General features: G+C 37.3%; 1 protein-coding gene and 1 long non-coding RNA gene across 3 annotated transcripts in view; one reads left to right on the top strand and one right to left on the bottom strand.

Annotated features, from left to right (window-relative positions):
* Positions 1-16,856, top strand: part of abcc3 (ATP-binding cassette, sub-family C (CFTR/MRP), member 3) — a 93,267-nt gene extending 76,411 nt beyond the window's left edge. Inside the window, exons 20-31 of one of the 2 annotated variants that reach the window (XM_057358195.1) lie at positions 42-150; positions 518-671; positions 916-1,123; positions 5,528-5,841; positions 10,373-10,572; positions 10,793-10,919; positions 11,192-11,293; positions 13,575-13,721; positions 13,808-13,966; positions 14,786-14,952; positions 15,454-15,648; positions 16,300-16,856. In XM_057358195.1, coding sequence (XP_057214178.1) covers positions 42-150; positions 518-671; positions 916-1,123; positions 5,528-5,841; positions 10,373-10,572; positions 10,793-10,919; positions 11,192-11,293; positions 13,575-13,721; positions 13,808-13,966; positions 14,786-14,952; positions 15,454-15,648; positions 16,300-16,408 — 1,991 coding nt within the window. In that variant the 3' untranslated portion in view covers positions 16,409-16,856. Of the gene's footprint in view, positions 1-41; positions 151-517; positions 672-915; positions 1,124-3,261; positions 3,573-5,527; positions 5,842-10,372; positions 10,573-10,792; positions 10,920-11,191; positions 11,294-13,574; positions 13,722-13,807; positions 13,967-14,785; positions 14,953-15,453; positions 15,649-16,299 lie in introns of both variants that reach the window. The other variant, XM_057358196.1, reaches the window with a different exon arrangement.
* Positions 1-18,898, bottom strand: part of LOC130568942 (uncharacterized) — a 68,994-nt gene that overhangs the window by 36,535 nt on the left and 13,561 nt on the right. The gene's annotated exons all lie outside the window — the stretch shown is intronic.

Here is an 18,898-nt window from a genome sequence, read left to right as displayed (position 1 = left end):
TTTCTTATACATTCACGTTGCGATTGTATTGATTTTTACAGTTTCAGTGGTTGACGAAGAGGAAGATTTTCCTGAGGATGCTCTTAGTAACCATGTTGACATGGTGGATAATGAACCGGCTGTAAACGAGGCCCGTAGACAATTCATGAGGTACACATGGATTTTTAATGCCTTCTCACTGTGACTTCTGCTTTAAAAGCATCTCTTTCCCTATGTCAGAAATATGGCTTTTGGCAAAGTCATGTTGTTATTTTTGCATGACTTACCACTATACAGTGCATATAACAAAATGGCATAATTATTTTAAAAAATATGTATTTGTAATGTTGGATGTTACATAAAATAGCCACATACTGTACCAACGTAAAAAAAATAACAATTCACCAAATGATAATAGTAAAAACATAAATAAGAAACATATAAATCCATAGGTTCATGATTCTATTAGTATCAACAGCGACTGATGAGATTTTCTATCAAGCCTGTTTCTCAGATGCTATTTTCCTGTCTCTTGTAGACAGATTAGCATCATGTCCAATGACCCGGAGAACCCAAAGAACAAGTCCATCCGTCTCCGCCGCTGCAGTGTGAAAAAACTTGCAGAGCCTCAAGCAGAGAAGGAACAAAAGGTGGAGAAGCTCATCCAGACAGAAACAGCCGAGACTGGGAAGGTAAGCGACTCCTGGCTGCCCCTGTCTGGACGACGGAAACTGCAACCAAAACACCAAAATACTTTTTTCAATTTAGTAAGATGTTTTAAATCTGTAGGTGCAACATATTATTAAGAATGATTGATTTAAAGTATTTTTATAAAAAGTAGTATATCACACAACAGGACACAAGTTGTAGCGCACTAGATGCTCTAAGGTTTCTAGTAAACTGCATTTTCCCATTACATCCTTCTTCCTCTTTTAGGTGAAGTTTAAAGTTTACTGGGAGTATGCAAAAGCGGTGGGGCCTCTCCTGTCCCTTTTCATCTGCTTCCTGTACGGCTGTCAGAGCGCAGCTGCGATAGGAGCCAACTTCTGGCTGAGCGAGTGGACTAATGACGCACAGCACAACAGAACACAAGAGTTTGTTCAAATGAGGGTGGGGGTGTACGCTGCGCTGGGCATTTCACAAGGTACGGCGGATCCATGCTCTTCATTTGCATAGCAGATGCAATGTGAATGTTGCACGCAAGCCAGCTAATCTAATAGAGTCTGATACGATTAGATTACATGAACCCTTAAATCCAGGATTGAAATATTGAAGGATATGTACTGTATGTGCATCAAATGATCTGGTGATCCTGGTCATTCATTTCATTCATGTGCATGTTAAAGGAAAAGTTTACCACCTGAAGTTAAAAAAAATCGTTGTGTTATAATGTTTGTTCCAAACCGGTATGCTGTTTCTAATGTAGAAATGTTCAAGTTTAAGCAGTGTACGAGTGTACAACAAGTGTACGAGTATTACAGTGTCAGTTTCCAAAAAGGACTACATATAAGTGGTCATGGCGATTTCTGCGCTGTACTCCAGGTTTTCTTATATGTTATATGTAAGCTTTGTGATGAGAAACAGGCCTAAATATAAAGTTGTTAAATCTTAAAATTATAGCTCTTCAGGGTCATTGTACATATACGTGAGAACATAAATTTGACGTAAATTTAAAAGAGCTTTTCTGTGGCTCAGTGGTTAGAGCGTGGCGCTAGCAACGCCAAGATCATGGGTTCGATTCCAGGGGATTGCACATACTTAGAAACAAATGTGTAGTATAATGCAATGTAAGTCACTTTGGATAAAAGCATCTGCCAAATGTAAATGTAAATAGAAAACGTATGTGTTTTGGCTGTTCATTTTTAGTTTCAACCTACGCAAGATCCACTGCCATTCAGTGTCAATAATTAGGTTTAATGCCTTAGCGCACCATTTCTAAATCTCAAATATTTGCGAATGACATTTAGAGCATCAGTAAAAGACAGATTTTCTGTGAATGGCACATTAATTTTAAAGTGTTTAAGTGGAAGTATGGTTTCTGAGAATTTTAAATATAGTGTACAAGTTGTGCGGACTATTACTAAGAGGCTTTTTTGGTGTTTCTTTGTCCTCTTTGGAACTTGACAACCACTGTATATCTCCACTGTCCTTCTGAAACCTCACATCTCCATATTTTATGATTTTTATTTTTTGCCGTAAATCATTATTACTAGTCATCTTTTATGTTTGTCACTGGGTTTTGCAAATATCCAACCAAATAAAAAGAAATAAATGGGCAATTCCAGCGTTATGGATGTGACATTTTGCGTTATGGACGTGACATAAAAATGCTGAGAGAATGAATTTGTTACGATTATATTGAACCATCTGTTTATATTTTACTGAACCCTTGTTGATAGAGTCTAAACATCAAAAAATGTCAGTCTATGAAAAAAAATTCTATTTAAAACAGGGAAATAAACATGCGTTATGGATGTGACAAAAAAAGGACGTGGTTTTTGGGAGACGATAAACTTTGTAGGATTTCTGTAAAATAAAATGCACAATCCTGAAGCAATAATACCCAATGAATGGAGAAGGGATGCCTCTTTATAGAACATAAAATAGTTACTTTATATTCATTTTCATGTGTCCATTTATGAGGAATATGTAGCGTTATGGATGTGACAATCCTGAAAATGGCACTTACCTGACTATGAAAAATCATGCACTAAAAATAAAACAAATGCTTTACAAATTTGAAGAGAGATCTCACATAGGTATTTGAACCACCAAATGTTAAAATCTGTACTGTTACCATAGTAAAAACCGCTGGTAAAAACTTAATTTTTTCGTGGCTAGGTTGACATTTTTGCGGAATTGCCCAAATAGTCTTTGTCGACTTGGACAACTCAGTATTTAATCATTAAAAAAGTAAAGGGTTTTTTCCATTTCCTGAAAAACAGCAAATTTGGGCATCTGAGATTTCGGAAGTACAGCGATGATATTCAATGTGTCTGTTGTTGTTTGAATTCTTCAAAATTCTCCTAACAGCATATGAGGTTTGGAACAACATCAGGATGATAAACTTATGAAACTGTCACAAAATGTTTCTTTACCATAAAACAACAATAGTGTGCTTTTTGTGTATTTGTTGTGAGGAATGTGCTCCTGAACATGACTCTTGCTTTGTAGCTCCCCCTCAAATACCACAACCCCCCACACTCTAGCCCCCTTTTGTCCCGCAGGTCTGTGTAGAATGTAGTAGTGACCCTCTCCCCTGCTCTGGTCTCTCTAACACAGGCATCCTGGTTATGTTCTCTTCCTTTACTCTGGCCTTGGGGAAAATCCAGGCCGCACGCAAGCTGCACCAGACCCTACTGGACAACAAATTTCACACCCCCCAGTCTTTCTTTGATACCACCCCTATAGGCCGGATCATCAATCGCTTCTCCAAGGACATTTATGTGATAGATGAGGTCCTTCCGTCCACTGTCCTCATGTTCCTGGGCACCTTCTTTGCCTCTCTGTCTACCATGATTGTTATAATATGCAGCACACCCATTTTTGCCCTGGTCATTGGCCCCCTGGCTTGCATTTACATCTTTGTGCAGGTATTTTTTCAGGGTTTTTTTGCAGCTCTGTGATCAATTGTGGATGAAACCTGGAGAATGTACTAAACCTTTCAGTCTTCTTTTGAGATTGGCTCGAGCTTGTGCTTTACAGAATGTGGTACAAGATGACGCAGCATTTCTGATTTTTCCCTGTTTCATGTTTGCCTGTGTCGTGTGTCTCCTACCCTAATCGAGTGTTCATTTCCTGTTTCTTCACTAAGAAGCATGTCTGCACATTTCCTGCTATGACTTTGCTGCACTTTTGCTTTCACACTCACCCATTCATGAGCACAGACCGTCACACAAACACACATACATACACAACAATTATAGATGTATTTATAGATTTACTATAGATATTACATATAGATTTACTGTAAAAGTCTAGAGAGTTTGGTTTACATATGATCTCTGGCTCATGGTTTGCACGTAAGAGGTCTTCTCACTCATAGTGCAGTAGGAGTATGTGGTGTACTAGCGCCCTCTGGTGAAGTTGTTGTAGCGGTGCATGAGCCACACATAGAGGTAAACTTCAATTAAATAGTTTAATAAATAAATAAACACAAAATAAATAATAATGAATTATTAGTTGAGAGTGAATGGGGTTAGTTGATCTTGTTGTCATTTTTTTTAATTAGCTTAGCTTCTCTTATTAGTTAGCTTCTCTGTTGTTTATATTCACAGCCCATATAGAAATATTAACTATTTTTCTTGAAGGCGGCGATAAGATTGAATGGAAATCAAATTGCAACTTTTGCTGAGGTCTTCTGATTCTTAAATTTAGCTATAACTTGGGTAAGATTTGGAAAGATGTCAAGTCAGAAGATTCAATAGGGATAGTTCACCTAAAAAAAACCTGTCATCATTTAATCGCCTTTGTGTCATTCAAGACCTGTATATGACTCGGTGGAACACCAAAGAAGATCTTTTTTGAAAGGTTTTGTGTTCACACAATGGAAGTCAATGAGGTCCAATGTTGTTTTTGTTATTATCAATCTTAAAAATACTTTCTTTTATGTTCTGTGGAAAGAAAGTCAAACAGGTTTAAAAAGACATGAAGGAAAGTAAATGATGAAATAATTTTTTTTGAGTGATCTCTTCTTTTTAAATTTCCTTCAAATTCTTCCAAGGCCATATTATTTCAGCTGTGTGATTCACATGCATTTTTTTCACTCTTATAACTTTTTTTAATGTGTTTTGTTTATTTAAAGTGAAAGTTCACTCAAAATAAAAATTCTGTTATCATTTGCTCACCCTCTTGTCATTTCAATCCTGTTCTTTCGCAGAACACAAAATAAGATATTTTGAAGAAGGTAACCATACAGCGCTGCCACCCATTTACTTCTATTGTATGGACACAAAACCAATGCAGGTCAATGAATGCCATCGCTGTTCGGTTACCAACATTCTTCAATATATCTTCTATTGTGTTCTGCAGAAAAAAAGAAAGTCATACAGGAATGACAAGAGGTTGAGTAAGTGCTGACAGAATTTTCATATTTGGGTGAACTATCACTTTAGAGCTCTTTACTGAGAAATATACAGAGAAACACATTTAATGGAATATAAATGAGAACTCCATTATTTCTCATAAGCACGTACCAAAAAAACTGTTTTATTTGACATCTGTCTTACTGTAAAGCAGAACAGCAGACGGAAACCTGCTTTCTATTGACTTTCACATGAGTCTTTTTCTCTTCTAGATGTGTGCAGTGTGGCGGCACAAGGACAGCCACCTCATAGTGCCAATTCAGTATTAATAACTCACAAGTGATCACATACTGTACAGTAGCAATAGCAAAATCACCCCATTGTAGTAGCTTGCATGAAGCTGAGGGTCACAGACTCATTAAACTGCTTTACATGAACCAGAGCTTTGAGACATGAGCCGAGCGAGGGCACACGACTAACCCTACTCTCCCTCACTGTCTGTCATTGTGCTGCCCCTTCAACAGGTGCGCTGATTCTGGGCAATTGTTTACTGTGCCGGGTTTACAGCATGCTGAAGGCGGCCCACACAACCCACCTCAACATGCTCCATGCCATTTTGAGAGCACCTCAGGCCTTTTTTGAGGCCACACCCTCGGGGCGCGTCTTGAACCGCTTCAGCAAAGACGTGGACACAATTGACTCTCTCATTCCAGACAATATTGATATCTGGATGCGCACTTTCTGGTACACAGTAAATGTGCTGATCGTATGCTCTGCCCTCACCCCTATGTTCCTCATAGTCATAGTGCCGTTAATGCTGTTCTATTGGTGGGTCCAGGTAAATAGGAACAAGTCTGCTAACTCATTAATACAGCATGCTAACTTATTGATTTTGTGTTCTAGCTGCATTGTCACTGTTTTAGTGTTGTAGTGTTACGCACCATGTGGTTCAGTCATTTGGTTTCAGTTCAGTCGTGAAGAGTCGAGGCTCTGGTGAACATCGAGACTCGAACCCCTAGACTGTCAGGCAATAGCTGTTCTTTACCAAAGCACATTCTTGAGTTTTTTTTATAGAGCTTAACAATATTATACCAAGAAGAGCAATCTAAACATGAAAAATACATACTCCATCCTTAACCTAACACATCTCTGTGTCTATTTAAGGACAACACGGTTTGTATGACTTTTTTAACTCAACCTTGTGTTGTCCCTTTTATTATTTAATACAAAATGAATGTGTCAAAAAACACACAATGTGTTAAAATTCCACAACGCATCCACATATTTAACATGAAGAGTTAACATGAAGAAACAGATAACAGAAATCTTTTTTTACTGTGTATTCCAGTTGATATCAATCAAACTGCAGTTGGGTTGTTTTAATTAAAGGGGTCATATGGCGCGAACACGTGTTTTTCTGTGTCTTTGGTGTGTTATAAGTTGCCCATGCATGTATTAGACACCAGGGCTGCACCCAAATAGTCGATGTGAAGGAGGCTTGGTCGAATACGTTTCATTGGTTGGTTAGTCGCGAAAATCAAATGAAAAAAACTCACGTGACGTCAAGCAGTCAGTATGCGCGTTAAAACTTAACGGCGCCGCGCAGCTTGGTCAGTGAATGACATCAAAAAGAAACAACGCGAGATCAACGCGAACAGTGCCTATGTTAATAAATATGAAGAGACGCCATTTGGTGCTGTTCGATGATGACAGCCTGCCCTGACACAAAAGCACCGAAGATACGACTCGCAGAAGAAATTGACAAGACATGGGAATTGACGGGAAATCTCGCGACCAGCAAGCTGCAGTCTTAGACCCACGTTTTAAGAGCTTGTCATTCCTTGACAATGACAAACGAGAAGATACATACTCCACAGTGTCGGATCTGGCAGAAAGTATACTGTATCTACAGAAGCTGCGCAATATAGGGATCATGACAGCATTAGTACTACTGTCTACAGCGGAGGGTAAATCGGAGAAAAATCAGGCCGAGATATCCATGCTGATGGCCATTTATGAGGAGGAGCATGAAGAGAAGAATGAAATAAAGATGTACTTTGCAGACAAAACAAAGTTGATTCGGGACCGTTGACATGGTGGCAAAAAAAATTAAGAACGATATCCAAAGCTCGCCAAAGCAGCTAAGCGCCTGCACTGTATCCCCTCCACACCATCAGAGCACAACTTTTCGAAGGCCGGCTTCATTGTGAATAAGTCAAGAAGCTCACTTCTTCCCATCAATGTGGACAAGCTGGTGTTTCTGGCGCGTACTATAAAAAAGGTCGGATGGAAAAATAGTGACGGTAGCTTAATTTCCCCTTTTTGTAGTGTTTCTGTTTGCTATCTGTTTTTTATTTTTATTTATTCTATTTTAAATAATATAGAGGTTGTTTTTATTCTGTTTGGAAACTTCAGACTGATTTTTCTATTCGTTGTTTCTGGTCAAGACTCATCCGTTGGCTTTATATGGCAGTTTGCGCTGATATTTTTCTTGAATATTTCCATTTGATTTGTATTCGTTCTGTTGAAATTATTGGCTCCACGTTTTGTTTAAAATATATTTGTTCTAAACCATTTTAGAACTTATAGGCTTTTTGTTGTTTGCATTGTTTTGTACAAAAACGTATTTGTTTGTAGCCTGTTCTTTTTTATTCTAAAGTTTGGCTTTTGCTGCGTTTATTCGTTCGTTCGTTTTCGTAAATTTCCCTCTTCAATATAATTTTTCAGTTAAGTGTTTTTGCTATTTATTTATTTTGTTTGCCTTGCTTTGCACAAAGTTGTTTATGACTTGTCCATAGTCCTGTTTCTTTCTTTTATTATTTAATTTATTTGTACTTTTTGTCCCTTTTTCTACTTAATATTGTATTTTGTACTAATATTTTAAAAAGTTGCCGTTTGCGGTATGTTTATTTATTTTTCCTTTTAAAAAATAACTAAATTTTATTATTTTATTCAAAAGGGTTTTTATGTTTATGGTTATTTTGTTGGCAAGTTCATTTGGCATGTAACTGATATCATAGTTTGTAATTTTGTTAATAAATTATTTAAATGTCTCCTTGCTGTTTTTCCAACACATGATAATTATAACTTTTTCCGGTGTTGCTGCGGCTCATTTATGTGTCCGTTTAAGAGCTTAATTTATATTTTAAATGCTTTATTATTATGATTGAGCATTTCTCTGTAATATGGAAGTGTTAAAAATATATTTTCTCAGCCGGTAAACTTAGATTATTCTTTTCCTTGTATATATACGCAAGTAATTATGTTAATATCATAAATGTGCGATTATTCGACTAATTGCTGAAATAAAGGACTACTAGTCGACTAGGAAAATCTTTAGTCGTGGCCGGCCTTATTAGACACTAAAATTGCAAAAATGAAAGTGTCGGAACAAAAGACTCATTCTATCTAAAAGCGAATGCTCAGACAGACCTGCCTGAAACGCCTCGTGTAACCACACCCCCACAAATCTACAGTTCATGGTATGATTTGACTAAGACCGCCCAAATGTATACGCAAGTAAGGTGGGCATACCTGTCAGTACAAGTGCTTTGGAACCTGATGTTCCATATGGTAAGAGGTGTTACAAAATCACACGCTTGCAGTATTCGACCAATCACTACTCACTGGTTAACTGGCAAATCATAGCACACCTCGCTTTTCAGAGTGATGAGCTTTGTAAAAATATAGCGTTTTTTAACCTTATCGTGTATACACATTGCATTACATCTAAAACAAACGATAATATTCATTTTAGCCGTGTCATACGACCCCTTTAAGTTATAATAACTAAAAAAAGTAATAAAAAAACAATTTACAATTTTTAACAAGTTTTTGCAAATAAACTCTTTACATCCTTTTTGAGAGTGTACGTAAAACTTTAAGGCAGTAAAAAAGTTTTTCACAGTGCAGTGGGGTCCAAACATTCTGAGACCACTTGTGAAAATGTTTAGCATTTTTCTTCAATATTGATATCATATAATGATATCAGTAGCATAAAAATTAGTAGAATTGTAGAAATTGAGTAGAAATATTTTCTACTGATTCTCTTTGAATTGCACATGTCTCTTTTTGAATACGGCTTAGGCTTTGCATGGCACCTTTTTCTAATGCACTTTATATTCTGCGAATTGTCTATTGCATGCATACAAAATATCACATCCATTTTTATGATGATGTTATTATATACATGCTTTGAAAAAAAATGTGTGTCTCTCTTGAGGTATCTCAATGCCAAACCAAATGCTACTACATTATCATAGTGTTCTATTCCATTGATATTTGATCCCTTACTGTGAATCAGATTTGTAAATCAAATGTTAAATGTTTTGAATATTGAGAATAATTCACATATTGTATTGTTAAATAATGTTTGATAACTAATGATATTTATGCTCATGGTGTGGATTCTTCAAACTGAAAGAGAAAATACATTTTTATGGTTTGTCTCAGTTAAAGGTATAGTTCACCTAAAATGAAAATTCTGTCAATTATTCATCCCCTTGTCATTTTAACCTGTATAACTGCTATTGCTTTGTGTTCTCCAGAACAGCGAAAGTCATACAGGTTAAAAAATGCTAAGAGGACGAGTAAAGTTGACAGAATTTCCATTTTTGCGTGAACTGTCCCTTTAAAGACCATTTGGAGTGTCTTGATATTACATTACCATAGAATTTATAACAATTGTTGCAAAATCTATTTATTATTCCTCTTACTAAACTAAAAGAAAATAATACAAATAATTGTCTAATTGGTAATAAAGTTGAAAAAAAATATGCATGCACTTTTATATTTTAATTTGATTATTGATAAGCTCATATAGAAATTGGCCCAATATTTTCAGACTTCAGACAAACATGCAACATTAGTTGCAATGTGGTGCATATGTTATCAAAGAGAAATCCTGCACTATGAAGACTTGCTGAGACAAAGCAGGAATGTCAGAGGCAGAATTCTGCCAGTTTAGTGACAAGATGTCGGTTTTACGAATACTTACTGTTTTATATATGTATATACTGTGTATATTTGAAGAGTTTGGTTCCAAAGTGAGATAACTCCTTTTTAAAAGATTTTCCAAAATCGTGTTTTTATTATGTTCTCATGTTTTATTGTGTTAGTTAACTGTATATATATTTTTTTGTTATTATGGCTTAATCAAAGTAAACCAACTGCAGTTTGATTGATATAAATTGGAATGCACAATAAAAAAACGTGATTTTTGAATTTTTTTTAAAACAGAGTTATCTCATTTTGGAACCAAACTCTTCATTTATTGTTTTTGTGTACATTTATATGTGTGGTGTTGCTGCTGATGTTGTGTAGCAGTTAAACAGAATGTTTGTTTCTCTTCCCCTCAATTTCCTCTGTAGAGATTTTATGTAGCCACGTCTCGGCAGCTTAAGAGACTGGAATCTGTCAGTAGGTCTCCTATATATTCACATTTTTCGGAGACCATTACAGGCACTAGTGTGATCCGTGCCTACGGCCGAAACAGTGCCTTTGTGCTCATGAGTAATATGAAAGTGGATGACAATCAAAAGAGTTACTTCCCTGGTATTGTTTCCAACAGGTAGGTTTGGTCTCGCTCACATTTGGATGTATTTCTGCTGATTTTATTGTTTTTTCATTGAATTGTTGTTCTTGGCTGTGCTAGGGAGAAAATAATAACAATTACTTTTCAGAAATTGAAATATTTCTTATATGCTGTTTAATTGAGAAATGTGGACCATGAAGTTTGGCTACTGTGCTCTGGAGTGTATTGTAACAGGATTGTGTTTCAATGAAAACAGGTGGTTGGGGGTTCGCATCGAATTTATTGGGAACTGCATTGTGTTGTTTGCTGCTTTGTTTGCTGTTATTGGGAAGGACAAGCTCAACCCCGGCTTGGTTGGGCTGTCGGTGTCATATGCTCTTCAGGTACATAAATCATCAAAAGTTTATATGTTTCACCATATACTGTAAAGGTTCTAAACATTAGGTCTTAGGCCTAATATTACAGGGCTGTGTATTTATGCTGAAAGTTGTTGATATTTTTAAGTATTTTGAGGACCTTTTGCCTTCATTCTTTATAAGAGAGTAAAGTGCTGACAGGAAATATATTTAACTGCAATAACAACTCTTACATTTTAGACTTATATTCTGTTATTATTATAATCTATATTCTAAAATATTCATACTGTATCGATTAGGTCACCATGTCTCTAAACTGGATGGTGAGGATGACCTCTGACCTGGAAAGCAACATAGTAGCTGTGGAGAGAGTAAAGGAATACTCAGAGACGCCAACTGAGGTACAGTACAATGCATTAGTCAACAATATGGCCATTCACATAGTAGTGTAACATCATCCATGACCATTTAGACATTTTAGGATGAGAGTCAGTTTGTTTGATAATTCACTGGTCTGTTACTCTTACAGAACCTGTAACGGTTTACTTGACATTTACCAACAGGAAATCTGAACTTAGTAATACCACAACTAACATAGAGTAAAGTGGTAGCTTGCTAAAACAATGGTGTAGTAGTCTCTGTTTTGCAGGCGGTAAACTTTTCTACACTGTTCTCAACTTGCCTTTTCAAATTATTTCAAGTTTTTTACGTTTTTACAACTCATCAAAATAAGTTAAAGGCAGGGTGTCCGATTTCTCTTAGCCGTTGTTGATGTTCAAATCACCAAAACAGACACAACCCTACCCCCATCTTTCGCTTTCGTCAGCGCTCGGCTCAACTAATGTCCGTCCTGTGCACCGTGCACCTTACTGCTCATTGGCTACAAGGTTGTTTTGGTACTCAGCTTGACTTTGTCTAAACAAGCTTTATTACCTAGACTAGACACATACTAATCTAACATACACACACATACAGTTTAGCATTGGAAGAAGGTTGAAGTTGAAGCAGAGAGAAGAACAGAGAATGGATTTATGGCAGTATTTGATATTCAGAAGATCAATAGCCTGAACAAAACATCAGATTCTTCTTGTAAAGCACCTTTGTTAAAAGGATTAATGATGCTCTATGCATCCATTAATAAGACTAAGTATGATACTTGCATGTCTTGCCCATCAAAATAAAGAAAGTGTCCTGATGCAGTTTGTTGAGGCTCCAGTGGATCTTACCTGGAAGTGATCAGAGAGAATCAGTTTTATGCAGAGGATCTTTATCTGGATAGACGAGGCCGCAGCCTGGCACAAACTTAGGGGTCCAAGTGAAGTCTTCTTCTAGTCCATCCTTTAGAGATAGTTCTACCCTTGTAGAGGTGGCACGGACAGAACCCGAACAAAAAGAAAAGCAAAACGCAAGAAGAGAGAGGAGAGAAAGGATAACGAACCAACGCGAACCGAAGAGACTCTTCTGGTGGTCTCTTTTAAACTGTAAGGACTGACCCAATCAGGAGACGGCACCTTTGGAGGAAAAGTTAATTGTCTTTGTTTTCCAACATGGTGTTTTGCATGTGAAAGCTGACTGGATGTTCACTAGGAAACTTCTAAGAGTTTAATAAAACTAATATGAAAAGAGTTACCAAAACACAACAAACATTAACATTAAGGAAATCACAAATGCGTCTCATAGACACCAAACATGATCTACATATCATCTTGGTTAAATGAGTTACTACAAATCTAATAATGAAAGTGACCTATTTGTCAGGTATGGTGACCCATACCCGAAATGTGACCTCTGCATTTAACCCATCCAGAGAGTAGTGAACACACGCAAAGCAAGTCGTGAACACACGTACACCCGGAGCAGTGGGCAGCTATCACTGCAGCACCCGGGGAGCAAGTAGGGGTAAGGTGCCTTGCTCAAGGGCACCTCAGTCGTTACCCGCCGGCCCTGGGTATCGCAACCTTCTGGTCACGAGTCCGACTCTCTAACCATTAGGCTACGACTGGATTAGGACACGATTTAGGATTGTATGTCTGTCCCCAAAGTGAGTAAAGAGATTTCATCGCCCTACATTCCTCTTATCTCGATGGTTTGGTGGGGGTTGCTATGGTCACTAGAGATCTGGTCCTGCGCCTATAGGTGTTAGTTGCAGATTGGGGGTAGACCCCCTGGCGACTAGCTTGCTGTTTGGGTGAGGGGTGTTGTTGTTATATTAAAGAAATATAACTAGTTATTGTGTGTCTGATCGGTCTCAGGCACTACACTTTAGTATTTACAGTAAGTAGAGTCAACAAAATAGAGTGGATTCATCTTATTCAGTATACACAAAATAATACATTTACTCTTGCTTCTAAAAGTCACTAACTTTGTTGGGAATCACATTAACTTTGTTGGGAGAACATTTATACATTTTTTTTAACAGAACAGCAGAAAATAGTGTGTGGGTGTTAATTTCTATGCAAAAGTATTAAATACTATTTCACGGATATCTTTGAGAACACGTAAGCTGCTCTGTTTTGTTCTACTAACAAAACATTCAGTTTTTTAAAAAACGTGATGCTGCAGACTTTGCGTCTTGAAGATTTGTATTAAGCTCTTTTGCAAATGCTCATAGTAGTTCAGATCCATAAAGCTGGCACTAATATCTTCGAAACAGCTGACATACTCTGATACTAATGTCCACAGGCTCCATGGGTAGTGGAGGACAAACAGCCTCCACCAGACTGGCCTTCACAGGGGAATGTAGAGTTAGTGGACTACAGTGTGAGGTATCGAGAAGGACTAGACCTGGTGCTGAGAAACCTCTCTCTGAAAGTGAAAGGAGGAGAGAAGGTGAGGAACATCGCAACTGAAATCTACAGCCTTAGGGGCAAATGAGGTCACATCACAGAAATGTTAAAATCTGTTTTCATCTACAGATCGGCATCGTAGGAAGAACCGGAGCCGGTAAATCCTCCATGACACTGTGTCTGTTCCGTCTCCTGGAGGCAGCGGAGGGAGAGATCGTAATCGATGAGGTGAAGATCTCCGAGATCGGCCTTCACGACCTCAGATCCAAACTCACCATTATTCCTCAGGTTGGTCTTTTGGAATGTCTTCGGCTTTGTTGGTGGTATGACATCTGTTTTAATTTAAGCACAGCTTGAATATGGTGTTTGTCTTTATATTAGCATTTCACTCATGTTGGGTTTACTATGTCAGCAAAATCATTTCCCCATTCAGTGCCATAAAGCGGTTGATTGTGAATTTCATCCTGGCAGTAGAGGAGGCCAAAGCACCTTCAGGCTCACAAACAGTGGCTAATAAGCTTGTTCAACTGAAAACACAATTGTGGCTAATGAGTTGTTAGTTTGTGCCCAGGTGCTTAACATTTTCGAGGTTTTTTTGGTAGTAAAACCATTCACTATGTGCATTCAAAGATTTCCCTGCTGAAAAGAAAACTTGCTGGTCACCAGTGCTGTTTTGAGCATAGAGCTATAGTTAAGCGTCTTAACCATCTTAATGTCATTCCAAACCTTTATGTGACTCTTTTTTTTCTGTGGAACACAAAAGAAGATATTTTGAGAAATGTCTCGGCGGTTTTGTGTCCATACAATGGAAGTCAGTAGGTGCCAATACTTTTGGTTGCCAGCATTCTTCAAAATATCTGCTTTTGTGTTCTGCAGAAGAACGAAAGTCATATAGGTTTATAATGACGAGTCAAAAATAAAAAATAAGAAAACTTGCCGTTAGTTTACTCAACCTCAGGCCATCCAAGATATACAGTAGGTTACACTGTACATATTGTTTCTATAAATATAGAGAGTTGTCCTCAGACACACTTCACAAACATACACAGTGTGTAGTGCTGTTTAAAGCATGCACTTGAATTTGCAGTGATTGAAATACATTTGTAGGAACCTGTTCTGTTTTCTGGAACCCTGCGGATGAACCTGGATCCCTTTGAGAAATACAGTGATGATGAAGTGTGGAAAGCTCTGGAACTGTCTCATTTAAAGAAGTTTGTTAGCAACCAGGCTGCCAAACTTAATCTGGAATGCGCAGAAGGAGGAGAAAACCTAAGGTACAGTACAAAGACTGTTTCATAGAATAATACAGCATAGCAATGTACGGTAGTTGTATTCACATTGTATACAGTCCAAAAATCTGAAGGCGTAAACGAAAATGCATGCATTTTCCATTTTTAATGTAACACGTTTTAATTGTTGAGAAAAAATTAACATGAATATCTTATTTTTTTTGTATTGGGATAGCTTTGCATTTGCTTTGAGCATGCACTCCATCCATTACATCCCAGCATGCTTTGGGAATTTTTCAAAAAAACATTTGTGTGCTTCAGCTGTTCAAGCAAACATTTTGTTTTTTACATTTGCACCATGTAAAAATCCTTATTTGATTAGTTATCTGAAAATAGTACAAAATCTTTTTTTGAAAGAATAAAATACTATGTAGTGTCCGACTTTTGTCTTTATACTGTATATTTAGCTGTATGTTTGGAGCATTATAGTTATGGAACAGTTTTTTATATATTATATAAACCTGTTACCTGCTGGTACATGTTTAGTGTGGGTCAGAGGCAACTGGTGTGTCTGGCACGAGCCTTGCTGAGGAAGACTAGAATCCTCATCCTCGACGAAGCCACTGCTGCCGTTGACCTGGAGACAGATGATCTGATCCAGTCCACAATCCGTACTCAGTTCGACGACTGCACAGTTTTCACTATAGCTCACAGACTCAACACCATCATGGACTACACCAGGTACAGATTTAAAATTTTTCTCAAATGGTTATTATAATTGAATCATCCACATAGCAACTGCATAATAATACATTTAAAACATAGAACAAATTTATAGATTCATTTATTATTTACCTGCATCGAGAAACAACCAATGATTTATATTGTACCAGATACTAATCCATTAACATAATGGATTAGTATCTAATGTTGTATCATTTTAAAAGATAATGCAGTGAAGTCAGCAAGCTGTGGTTTGGGGATGTCAATGTGAGTGGTCTATGGTCAGTGACAGGGTCTGTTGTGTGCGTATGACAATAATAGTGATTCTATAGAGGTGGCAAACAGGATGTGAGGTGCCAGTGCGGTTACAGTCTTTGAGGTGAAATGACATCATTAAACCCACAGTCATTGCCTGTGCTGTGATATTATGTGACACTGACGTTGGGTTTGCCTTCAAATTGTAATATTATGCTTTTTTTCTTTTATGATGTGATTTTTGTTTTGGGAGAATAAATTGAATGAAATTGATCAAATTCGTTAATTCTTCAAAAAACTGCAAGACAGTGAATGCATTAGGATTTAACATAAACAGAATGCTTCAAATACAGTTCTTAGTTAAAACATATGTTTATACAAAGTGGATAATCACATATCTCTTTCTTTTCACAGAGTGCTTGTTTTGGACAAGGGACAGATAGCAGAATTCGACACACCGACCAAACTTATTGGGCAGAAAGGAATATTTTTTGGAATGGCTAAGGATGCAGGGTTGGCGTGAACTCTCACTATGCTGTAATAAACCCACGAGTGCCTTCACACAGTATAAGACTGAAAGCCAGTGAATGTAATGTTTTTGTTAACTCGACAGCAGGATTTTCATTATTGTTACTTCATCGTTTCTTTTTCTATGAACTACAGTGCCATTGTTATATCAGCGAGTGAGTTTCATGATGAAGCAGTCTATTTTTGTACTGTAGGCCTATTATTTAAGCCACTTTTTGAAGTTGTTCAATGGGGAAGATTACTGCACAGATAAATGTATGATACCTTTTTATAAACCAAATCTGTAAAAACTTGAACTCTGTTACCAGAATTGGAGTATCGTTGCATTTATTAAAAAAGGTCATGCTGTTTCTCATAATATGTTTAGTGTGTAAATTCTATTTCCAAATACTCGAACACTGTTTTGACCAAATAAATAAACATTGACTCAATTTTAAACCACATCAATGGTAAATTACTGTTGTTACTAATTACTAAAATCTATACTAAAAGTATTCATGACAAATTCTGTCATATTTTGACCTTATGGCTATCGAAAAGTTGCCTAATTTATCTAAATTTAGCCTGCTTGTGTAACTTGTGTCTGGAGATATATATAAGGTATTGGTTTTCACCACTAGAGGGCGTGCATCAGAGACATTCAGAATGTGGCACAAGCTGCCCTTCTTTTCCTAAAATCAGTGTTAAAAGAATCTAAAACATCAACCTGAGTAATTCATAGATTAATACGCATTACTTAATGCACATATATTAAAAAACTGAAGTGAACCTATAAAATCTGTAAATGCTGAAAGAAAATTTGAGCTGTGGATGTACAAAAATCTGCAGCGATGGATAAAACCAGAGCCGTTGAAAAACAGAGTTACGACACTCACGTAGACGTCCATTGGAAGAATGGAATGCGGACGTAACTCGTGTCATGGAGCGACCAATAGTTCCAAACACACTGAAGCCCATTCATTTCAATGTCTCCCAAACCCATTTGCTGTACAGTTTTCCAGCTTTCCTGTGGCTCGGTAGCTTTCCTGTGGCTCAGTGATTAGAGCATAGCACTAGTAATGCCAAAAGTCAGGGGTTCGATCCCAGGGGATTGCACATAGTCAGAAGCAATTATGTATAATACAATGCAACGTTGGTCGCTTTGGATAAAAGCGTCTGCCAAATGCATAAATGTTAATGTACAGTTGGCAGAATAACGAGTTAGCAGACATATCTTATATTCATAGATCTTATATTACTCCCCAGACAAAATGCTGCTATACGTCAACATAGTATTCAGTGTACCCAATGTGCTATTTAGCAAAAATTATGCAAATGTAGTTGCTGTTATCTGTCTCGCTAAAATCCATTTAAATAGGTTGATAGCACGGATTTGTTTGCAACTATTGAGGGCTCCATGAACCACGTGACCACACGGCGGCGAGATCGAGTGTCGTACCTCTCATATTCAACGGCTCTGGATAAAACATAAAGCAGGTCAAAGGGTGTCATTCCTATCATACTGGACACAGCTGCTGTCTGTGCTCCTCGGAGATCTCAGCCTTATCGCAAACACCTTGAAGAACAAGTTTTTGAAAATGAGCAAAGGCTGGAGTCCAGTGAAAAATAAAGATCTTACAGTTTGTGACGGATCATAACGTTTGCCACCAAACCCACTCCTACCTCTTAAATACAAACATTGCTATTCAAGCTATAACATAGATTTTATTTCATTTAAAATGAAAGTCTTACAGCTTGGTCCAAGTGCAGCCAAGTATATTGTCAAATGGTCTTCAATATGAAGCTGTTAAATAGGCTACTGAAAATTTTATTTGAAAGCTATACAGGTTTATAACGACATGAGGGCAAGTAAATGATAGATTTTAAGTGAACTATTCCTTTAACAAAATTGCCCAATTGAATGACATAGGCTCCTAAAAATCCTGACACAGAAACTTTAAGTTCAGAGAACAAGCTTAATCACGAAATGTCTCCTAGAGGCAGAAACATCACCGACTTTTAAACATCTTCTGTTATGTGCTTCTCCAGAAGTGACAAACATTGGCAGAGCTACAAGTATCTTGATAGGAGGGCTGTTTATTTCCATGTACCTCCAAACAAGATACTTCATGTTCTGTGTTTTTAGTACAGTGGGTGGGGTTGGGCTTTTTTATAAACATTCTTAATTTGGATTAGTGGCGTTACTTATTTTAAAGACTAGCGTCTCATCCCTTGTTGACAGATGATCGACTCGAAATCATGAATAAGGTCTATAGTGCCAGGATGCGAAACAATATCACCCCTTCAGGCTAAGCCAAATGAAATATGAATGGGTTCCCAGCAAGCAATAGCCGTCATTTCACCGTCTGGGTTAACTATAGACGAGATATAGTCCGGCTAATAATATAGTCCGGCTAATAACCCACTTCTAGCCAAAATAATCTTAAATTTGGTTACATGTCGTTTTTGCCAAAATAACTTGTATGATATTCCATCATGTAAGCAA

Source organism: Triplophysa rosa, linkage group LG18, assembly GCF_024868665.1.
Source record: "Triplophysa rosa linkage group LG18, Trosa_1v2, whole genome shotgun sequence".
Taxonomy (NCBI): Eukaryota; Metazoa; Chordata; class Actinopteri; order Cypriniformes; family Nemacheilidae; genus Triplophysa; species Triplophysa rosa.
Note: the sequence above shows the minus strand (reverse complement) of the source record. Positions and strands in the feature narration are given on the sequence as shown.